The following is a 9,542-nucleotide window of genomic DNA, read 5'->3' as shown; positions in this document are numbered from 1 at the left end:
CGGGATATTTAAGCATTACTTTACTTAACCATATATATGCCGATCTTGTATATGATTTAATATATGTGAGAACATTCCAGTGAGAACAGTCTTAAAATAAGAACGGTGTAAATACTTAAAAAACCTCATTTTGATGCATTAAAAATCCATAAAACTAACATAGTGCAGAACTAATTATCATCATTTAAATGTTTAACAACACATTGATCCATCAAAATCGAAAAAATCACGTTTTTTTGTGGATGCATCATTTTGAAGAATATGCATCCAAGATGGATACACAAAACAGAAAACATGATTTTCTTGATTTTGACAAGCCAATGTGTTGCTATGCACTTAAATATTGATAATTAGTTATGCACTATTTTAGTTTTATGGACTTTTAATGCATCAAAATGATGTTTTTTAAGTGTTCTGACCGTTCTTATTTTAAGACTGTTCTTATATATATATATATATATATGTGGGTTTTGATCATTTGAAAACTAAAATTTTCGTGAAAACTAGAAAACTGTTAAAACACACTGTGATCTGAATTTAACACAATGTGTTTTTAATACATTTTTCGAAAACACATTGTGTTAAGTTCATATCACAGTGTGTTTGAAAAATTTTCCGATTTACAACGCTATCAAAAACACACCGTGATTTAAAACTTAACACAACGTATTTTAGGTTACACAATAAAAACACATTGTGTTTTATAAAAACACATTGTGTTAAATTTAGATCACAATGTGTTTTGGTCAGTTTTCTAGTTTTTACAAAAAAATTAGTTTTCAAATGAATATTTCGCATCTTAAATAATATACCAAAACAACATTAACAAGTACTCGTAATAAATATGTATATTTTTATAAAAAGTGACTGAAAATTTTAAACATGATTATTTGACAATCTTCTTTAAAATAATAAAAATGGTAATTTTTTCTCTGTCAAGCAGCCTTGCATGGTCGCTAATTTGAGAGGAAAAATTCTCTACGGCACTAAGAATTTCATGGACATTTATCTAATTAACGATTATGAATTCATACTTAATACAAAATATTTTATATGTAAATATAGAATCTTTAATAATACTTATTAATCATTCAAATATATGTAGAATTATTATCATATATCTTTAGTGTGTGTCATCTACTACTACTTGGTTAAAGTTTTATCTGGTTATATGTTATTTCCTGCTTATTAATATAATTTGCCTTCATCATTTAATTATTATTTTATATGGTTCAAAGTTTAAAAAGAAACCCGCTAGCAACATGAAAATATTTATTTGAAATACTTCAACGTTTAACGGATCAATTATTTGAGTTCAAAAGAAACCATCATGTATTATTAAATTGTGATGTCCATTTACTAATACTAATAGACTAAAAAAATTATGCATACCATTTTGAAAGATAAGAATCACAAACAATTTCCTTGAAATGAAATTATTATGGCAAGTAAAGTAAAAGGAAGGTAATGTTTTAGTTTGTGAGAAGTACAAAGTCATAAAAGCAGTGGCAATATGAAGGAATGCTTGGTTGTGCATGACTGTACAAAGTGCAGAGATGATAGTAAAAGTTGACAGTGGGGACTCATCAGAGCAGCAAACACACAGAGAGATGCTTTCAACTTTGCCTTTATTATTATTAAGAGAAAAGAAAGGAGATAAAAGTAACATTCTAAACAGAAATTTTAATTCAAAAAAGAAGCAAAAGATTCCTCATAAAGATATGGCATTTTGATTTTCTTGATTCTTTGTTTCACACTTCCTTTATTTTATTTTATTTTTTTTATATATATATATTTTGAAATTTACTACTCATTATGTTTTCTTGAAGACTTCTTTCAACTGGGTATTCTTTCTTTTGTTATCTACTAGTAAAATTGCAAAAAAAAAGTTTGCATCTTTTCTTCTTGTTGTTGTCGAGGGATATATGTTTTAAGAAGGTGCAACCTTTGGTTATACTTTTTTTTGCATATATATTTTTAGGCTGTGTGGATTAAGATTTCTGGTAAGTTTTTTCAAGATTTTGTGTCATATTGTTGAAATCAAGAATATTTGGTGTCTTCAAGATTTTGGGGTTTTAGTAGGACTTGTATAAACAAAAAAAATATATAAGGTTTTTAGAGAAAAGAAAAGAGTGGAAAAAGAGGCATGGCAGGAGGAGGGCCAGCAGCACCACCTAAACAAGATGATCAGCAACCACACCCTGCTAAAGATCAGCTTCCCAATGTCTCTTACTGCATTACCAGTCCACCGCCTTGGCGTAAGTTTGCTCTAATATTTTTGTTTTAGTTTACTATGCATAATAACCACTTTTCTCATTGTTACCATGGCAATGTAACACCACATTAGTCTAAGACATGAGAGATAATAATGAGTTCATAAAAAAGTTTTTTGCGTTACCAAAGGAACGTGTTTTGGGGGCCATAAGCTCGGTAGATCGTATGAGAAATTTGTAGGTTAAGTTTGCCCATGTGAGATGGGTATCATAATGGGTGACTCCCTGTGAAAGCTTTGTTGTTTCCAAACCCTCATGCCTAAAAATTTGTTAGAACTTGTGCAAGTTATTGTAAACAAAACTCTGAACCTTGCAAGATGGATGATGGATTTCACGAAATAGAAAATAAAGTGGATTATCTGTTGAGATTTTGATCTTATGAACAAGGGTTCTCTTGGTTTTGATCAATGAGAAAACTCTCTTATGTTATGAGTCATTGTGGATTTTGAATCTGGTTAACGTCCATTGTTTTAGACTACATAAGTTACATTTTCCAAGATGGGAGAGTTGTTTAAGATGAACTGACAAAATGAAGTTTACGTCTTCATTCTTTATTCTTCATTTTGCTAGTGTGAATTGACAGTTTATTGACTTTGTATTAAAGGTTTCCTTTTGATGCAGCGGAAGCGATATTATTAGGTTTTCAGCATTATCTTGTGATGCTTGGAACAACAGTTCTCATTCCTACTACCCTGGTTCCTCAAATGGGCGGAGGCCATGTAAGTCTTATTAACAAGAATTTCATAACTGATATCCTTGAAACGTATTACCAGGAGTCGCAGTCTGGACATGTAATCGATCATAGACGTTAGTCTGACATTTCTACAACTTTATGCATGACGTGTTAAGTTGTATAATACATGATCATTGTCCATAATAACCTGCATGGACTACTGGTATTCAATAGTTTTCTTTTAAGGTTTTGCCAAACTTATATTTTTGTAGTTCATTTAATCAGACACATGGGTCGGTTTGTATATTTTAGGAAGAAAAGGCAAAGATGATTCAGACACTACTCTTTGTTGCTGGTTTGAATACATTAACACAAACTCTTTTTGGGACACGGTTACCTGCTGTCATTGGTGGTTCGTATACATTTGTGCCTACAACAATCTCAATCATATTGGCTGGTCGATATAGTGACATTGTGGATCCTCAAGAGGTGGTTACACGATTAACTGTTTATGACAACTAAGGGTGCACTGTGTTGAACATTTAAGTCAAGTTAATCCCTATTTGCTGATGTTTATATAGAAATTTGAGAGGATTATGAGAGGGACCCAGGGTGCTCTTATCGTTGCTTCAACTCTTCAAATTGTGCTTGGTTTTAGTGGCCTTTGGCGCAATATCACAAGGTTAGTTCGGATCTGTGCTATGTATTGATGTTTGTTTTTTGTGTGATTATCTGTAAAACATTTTATTGTTTTTAATTTCAGGTTCATGAGTCCATTGTCTGCGGTCCCACTCGTTGCTCTATCTGGATATGGATTATACGAGTTTGGTTTTCCATTGGTATAATTGTTATCTATCTCAGCTACATATAAATGCAGAATAGAAACACTAGAAAGTAATATACAGCCGACATAATAGAAATGCACAGACAGTGCCTGGCCCTAGGAACACTTGTTTTGAAGGGTCCTTTCACCAAATGCTGCTAATTGTGCATAATACCGAATTTTTTTAGTGTGTTCTTTTTGTTTCTCTTTGTTTTATATACTAGCATGAATGATTTTCTGTAGGTTGCCAAATGTATCGAGATTGGACTGCCACAGCTTGTTTTACTACTAGTATTTTCACAGGTAATCTTACGCAATCACACAACATTATATTCCAAAAAAGGGGAACTTTTCTACTAACATGGTCATCCATTATTGTAAATGCTAATGTAGCACTTGGATAATCTATTTTGCAGTACATACCCCATCTCATGAAGGGAAAAAGCAATGTATTTGACCGCTTTGCCGTTATATTCTCTGTTGCAATTGTGTGGATATATGCCCACTTACTCACTGTTGGTGGGGCCTACAAGAACAAATCCGATAAAACTCAACTAAGTTGTAGAACTGATCGTGCTGGAATCATAGGCGGTGCACCCTGGTATATTCTGTGGTCAATTTTTATTTCTATATTAGTTACATTTTACATGAAATTCAAGAAAAGATTGTTTTGTAGGATACGGGTTCCTTATCCGTTTCAATGGGGAGCACCAACATTTGATGCTGGAGAAGCTTTTGCTATGATGGCTGCATCATTTGTTTCTTTAGTTGAGGTTATTTAATGTTTAATATTTTCTTTCAAGAGGAAACCATCATCAAGTTTCTATTTTCTTAATGCATCATTTTAATGGACAGTCTACTGGAGCATTCATTGCAGTAGCTAGGTATGCTAGTGCAACTCCTATGCCACCTTCTGTTCTTAGCCGTGGCATTGGTTGGCAGGTACCAGAATTTTATTTCTGATTTTATACAATGTTTCAAGGATTATAACTGATTAGTTTTTCCGGTTTTAAGGGAGTTGGTATTCTGTTTTCGGGAATCTTTGGGACAGGAAACGGTTCATCTGTATCCGTGTAAGCTATATTTACAATTTTTAGATATATAGCATTTTTGTTTGCAAGATTATAACATCAAATGTATGGCAGCGAAAACGCTGGTTTGCTCGGCTTAACACGTGTTGGTAGTCGACGGGTTGTACAGATTTCTGCTGGTTTCATGATATTTTTCTCTGTTCTTGGTAATAATCATAGTTAAATCTTTCACACACACTTGTGATTCAACATTTTTTTTTCTTGATTTCAAGAATGCTGATCTCAATTTGCAGGAAAATTTGGGGCAGTTTTTGCTTCAATCCCAGCACCTATTGTAGCAGCATTGTATTGCTTGTTCTTCGCTTACGTGGGTATGCACTAAGCATATGGATTTGGAATTTTTTTGAAACCTCTGCAATAAGTTCATCACTCATCATTGACATTTCTTCTTGAAAACAGGCTCAGCAGGTCTCGGGTTCCTCCAGTTTTGTAATCTAAACAGCTTCAGAGTAAAATTCATTCTTGGATTTTCGATCTTCATGGGGTTATCGATACCACAGTATTTCAACGAGTACACTGCCCTGAGGGGTTATGGTCCTGTACACACGAAAGCTAGATGGGTAAGAACTCCCCCCACACCATCTTTTTTAAAAAGAGAATCATGGTGGCTTTACATCCTAACCAAACCCATCAAATTTTGTTTAGAAGCATACCAGATTTGTCCTTGAACAACAAACTGTCTGGATAAAGAGAGAACTTTTGCAGTTAAAGGGTTGATCGTTAAATATTCACATGTCATGAATTGCTGTTATCATTTTCTAGCATATTTTCAAACCAAATTTAACTTCAAACTAGCACCAAGTACAGACATCTCAGTTTTACATTCATAATGATTAGTTGTGTATTTAAAAAGTACCAGATTTGACTTTAAAGGTCAAACTTCCCTTAAAAGAGAGAGAGCTGACTTTTGAGGTCAGAGGCTGGTCATAAAACATTAAAATATCATACATCCGTATTATCATTCCATTCATTCGCAGAAATATTTTCCAGATGTAGTTGACTCTAAAGAAGCACTAAACTAAAAACATTTATAAATTGTAATGAGATAATGTAATTTTTCATTTAAGAAGTCTTAGATTTGACCTGGTCAAATTAAAGACCAAGTGTGTGAATCAGTAACTTCATTAGTTATCTCCAATGGGGTGCCCTTGGATATCCTTTTCCATTGAAGCTTGTGCAAAACTAATGATTTTTTGAAGGATGTCCTTACCTAAGAGAATGCCCTTACTTGTCCTTACCTAATATATTTTTGTTTTTAGTGAAGGTAAAAGAATATGTAAGGATGTTTGTTTGTATGCTTGGAGATAAAATTATAAGATTTGAAGGATTTCTAAGGATGTATAAGGATTTGTAAGGATTTATAAAGATTTGTAAGGATATGATGTGGCAGCTCAAGGATGCCTAAGGGCGTCCTTAGCATTGGAGATAGCCTTAGTGACATGAACCCTAACAATATATAGTCACTTAGGAATTCAAAACCTAAAAGAAACACTTTACATAGAACATGTTGGTTTTATGTTTAGATTTGTAACAAAATCTGCATTTCTTTCATCACCAGATTCCATTTCAGTAGTCGAAATGATGCTAATAAATATCTAATTCTTTTTTGTTTCTTCAGTGGAATGATATGGTAAATGTACCATTCTCTTCAGAAGCATTTGTTGGTGGTCTGTTGGCTATGTTTCTGGATGTAACATTAAGGCAGAAAGATACTGCAACAAGGAAGGACAGAGGAATGCATTGGTGGGACAAGTATAGATCTTACAAGACAGATTCAAGAAGCGAAGAATTCTACTCATTGCCCTTTAACCTCAACAAGTTTTTCCCTTCGGTTTGATTGCAAAAATGGGGTCATGTTAATTTTGAACAACGTATTGGTATCAGTATTTGATCTCTAAGCCGAATCTTGATCAGCTTTTGCAAGCTTCTTTCTAGACTCCTGGTATTTATAGTCTAGCTTACATAAGTCTAAATCTTTTTGGCTGCAATCACATTGTTGAATCTCGTTGGTTAACAGGTGACATTTGTTTAGTTATGACTTATGAACTCGGATTTTCTGAAGTAGAGTATGCACCACTGGTTTCTGTAAACTACTCAGGATATTCAACCTACATTACATTGCAGGCCTACCGCCTATGTATTTATTTTCAACCCCTTTGTTGTTACAAGATTCCATGTTCCCAAAAAATTTCTGCAGGTTTTCCACATTCAAACTAAATTCTATCAAAGAAAACAGAATCCATATGTTGCCGTATCGTGGTTCCTCAATATATAAAAGTATCTAGTTTTTTTTTTTTTTTAATTTTAAATTTTGATGTTTGTCTTTTATCATAACTTTATTTTGCTTATAATTTATATCTATATTTAAATTCTAAGGAAATTATGGTATGAAAGTATATATTTAACCTCTAATGTAAATAGTAAATAAATTAAAAATTAGTTTACAATGAATTAAGTAAATTTAGTTTACAATAACTAGCACGGTACCCGCGCTATGCGGCGGTGGTCGTGGCGGTGACGGTGTGATGGTTGGACGAGGTGGAGCGGCGGTGAGTTTTGTATATAATTGATGTAAAAAGTTAATAGACATATTTTAAATTATAAAGGACTCGCAGTGTAATTTAATCATTAATGTTAAGAGGATAGTGTATATGAAAGTATTTTAAAGGGTGTTAAATGAAAATATTACATATTTTTAACATTATCAAAAATAAAAAAGGCTATTCTTTTTATAATATAGTATAGATAAATTGAAATTAGTTGATGTGAACTATGAAGAATTTCACATACTCTAATTTTTTAAAAAGTATTACAATATCTATTTAGTGTTTAGTATGTTCAGTATTTATTATAGTAATATAAGAATTGGCGTCATCATACTATATATCGTTGACTCATTCACTCGTACAATCGTACATCATAGATGTGTTAAAAGTTCAAAGTATCATGAATGGCTATCATTGTGAAGTGGGAGTGTGGGACCAGAGGTAGCGTTGGGTACAACAACAACAACAATTATACTCAATCCCTGAAAGGGGTATTGGGTAAGTGAGCTGTAGACAGTTTTACCTCTACCCAAAGGTAGAGAGACTGTTTCCATAAGGACCTTCGGTCAGAACGATGTAAAAGCCGTAAAAGGATAAAGTGTTTATACCTGGTATTACCATTGCGGTATTTCTGAAAATTTTCAAAAAAAAAAATTTCCTCGCAAATTTTTTTAAAATTGTTTTATTACACTTTATTGCTATTTTTGGTTATTCGTGAACTTTAAAACTTATATTTTGTTATGAAATATCTATTTGGTATTATTTTTGAGTGGATTATAAGTGTACTCTGACTATTTTCATTAAATTGTAACAAGTTTTGGAGAAATTTTATAAAAGAAAAATAAAACAAATTAAAAAAATAAAAAATAGATAAATTAATTAATAACTAAACATTAGGTACCATTTAGGTAATTAAGAAACATATAGGTATGAAATCAGCAATATCGTGCAAACGTTAAGTACCATTACAGTAATTAGGAAACGTGATATTACATATTTACCCCTCACGTGCAAGTCACATGGGGGAGGTTTTAACGGCCAGCTGACGACGTTAGCCTCCAGTATGGTCTGAGTGGAGATTTGCATACGTTGGGTATGATCAGCGTAATTTCGAAAGGAAAAGTATGAAACCAGTAATATGGCGCAAACGTGAGGTACCATTTCAGTAATTAACTCTTATTCATATGTTTTCAAAAAATTTAAGTTAGTATTCTAAGTATTCATGTAGTTTAAAAGTAAGAGTATAATAGATTGTCATTCAAAAAATATTTTATAAAGTAAAAAAATGTATTGTTTATGATATTGAGAATTTATTAAATGACTTCATATATTTCTTCTGACCCATTTTAATGTCCTAGTTTAGCTTTTGGAGTTTATTTTTTCGACTTTGATTTTAAATATTTTTGTTTGTGTTATATAATACTTAATATATAATATATGAACGAATTGAGTTTTGAATATACCTTTAATTAATATAATTTCCATTAAGAATTAGATAACATTATATAGCAAGAAAAAAAAAACACTAAAACTAGACGCAAGGAATGAATTCTCAAAAGAGCAATAATAGTTATACTACATTACAAACCATTTGGTTTCTTTCGTTATTTTGAACTTAATTGTTGATAACCTCAAAGTTTTCTTCCTTTTATTCACTATTTTAAACATTTCCACTTTAAATACCTATAATATGTATTTGAAATACCTATAATAACCTTAATGAAGTTAAATTGCAACATTTACTCTTAACTCCTAAAATTACTACACTACCCCTTCTACATCAATAACCTAAACTACTCGTCGTCGCCGCCACCGCCACCGCCACCACCATTACCGCTACCGATGCTCGCCACCACCACCACCACTACATCGCCTCATCCCACAGACATATGACTAGTATGTAATGATATATATTATATGTACTTATTTTGATAGACCTAATCACAATGTTAAAAATTTAGTGTTGAAATGTGGAATCAACTTATTTTCCTTTTCAATCTTAAGATTTTTTATATGTCATGTGTTAATATCATAACTTTCAATCGTATTTATCATTTTTCTTGTAAAAGTCACGTTTATTAACGGATCTTTCCATAATAGTTGTAATAGTTTTATTCAATAAAAAGGTAGGGAGAA

General features: G+C 32.1%; 1 protein-coding gene across 1 annotated transcript; it reads left to right on the top strand.

The window, feature by feature from the left end:
- The first annotated feature begins 1,823 nt into the window (after window positions 1–1,823).
- On the top strand, window positions 1,824–7,073 carry LOC122601716 (nucleobase-ascorbate transporter 6-like). The gene is made up of 14 exons (XM_043774459.1): window positions 1,824–2,258; window positions 2,895–2,992; window positions 3,259–3,435; window positions 3,528–3,628; window positions 3,710–3,785; window positions 4,013–4,072; window positions 4,186–4,370; window positions 4,446–4,542; window positions 4,625–4,711; window positions 4,784–4,842; window positions 4,915–5,006; window positions 5,094–5,171; window positions 5,260–5,420; window positions 6,479–7,073. The coding sequence occupies exons 1-14, from the start codon at window positions 2,147–2,149 to the stop codon at window positions 6,695–6,697; spliced, it is 1,602 nt and encodes a 533-aa protein (XP_043630394.1). The 5' UTR covers window positions 1,824–2,146; the 3' UTR covers window positions 6,698–7,073.
- Window positions 7,074–9,542: the final 2,469 nt, after the last annotated feature.

The sequence above is a fragment of the Erigeron canadensis genome, chromosome 1 (assembly GCF_010389155.1).
Source record: "Erigeron canadensis isolate Cc75 chromosome 1, C_canadensis_v1, whole genome shotgun sequence".
Lineage (NCBI taxonomy): Eukaryota > Viridiplantae > Streptophyta > Magnoliopsida > Asterales > Asteraceae > Erigeron > Erigeron canadensis.
Note: the sequence above shows the minus strand (reverse complement) of the source record. Positions and strands in the feature narration are given on the sequence as shown.

What these genes read in the sequence shown, in the direction of transcription:
- LOC122601716 (XM_043774459.1), top strand. Translation starts at nt 2,147, where the DNA reads ATGGCAGGAGGAGGGCCAGCAGCACCACCTAAACAAGATGATCAGCAA. An exon ending in TACCAGTCCACCGCCTTGGC is followed by an intron (nt 2,259 to 2,894) that starts GTAAGTTTGCTC and finishes CTTTTGATGCAG; the next exon opens with CGGAAGCGATATTATTAGGT. An exon ending in CTTGTTCTTCGCTTACGTGG is followed by an intron (nt 5,172 to 5,259) that starts GTATGCACTAAG and finishes TCTTGAAAACAG; the next exon opens with GCTCAGCAGGTCTCGGGTTC.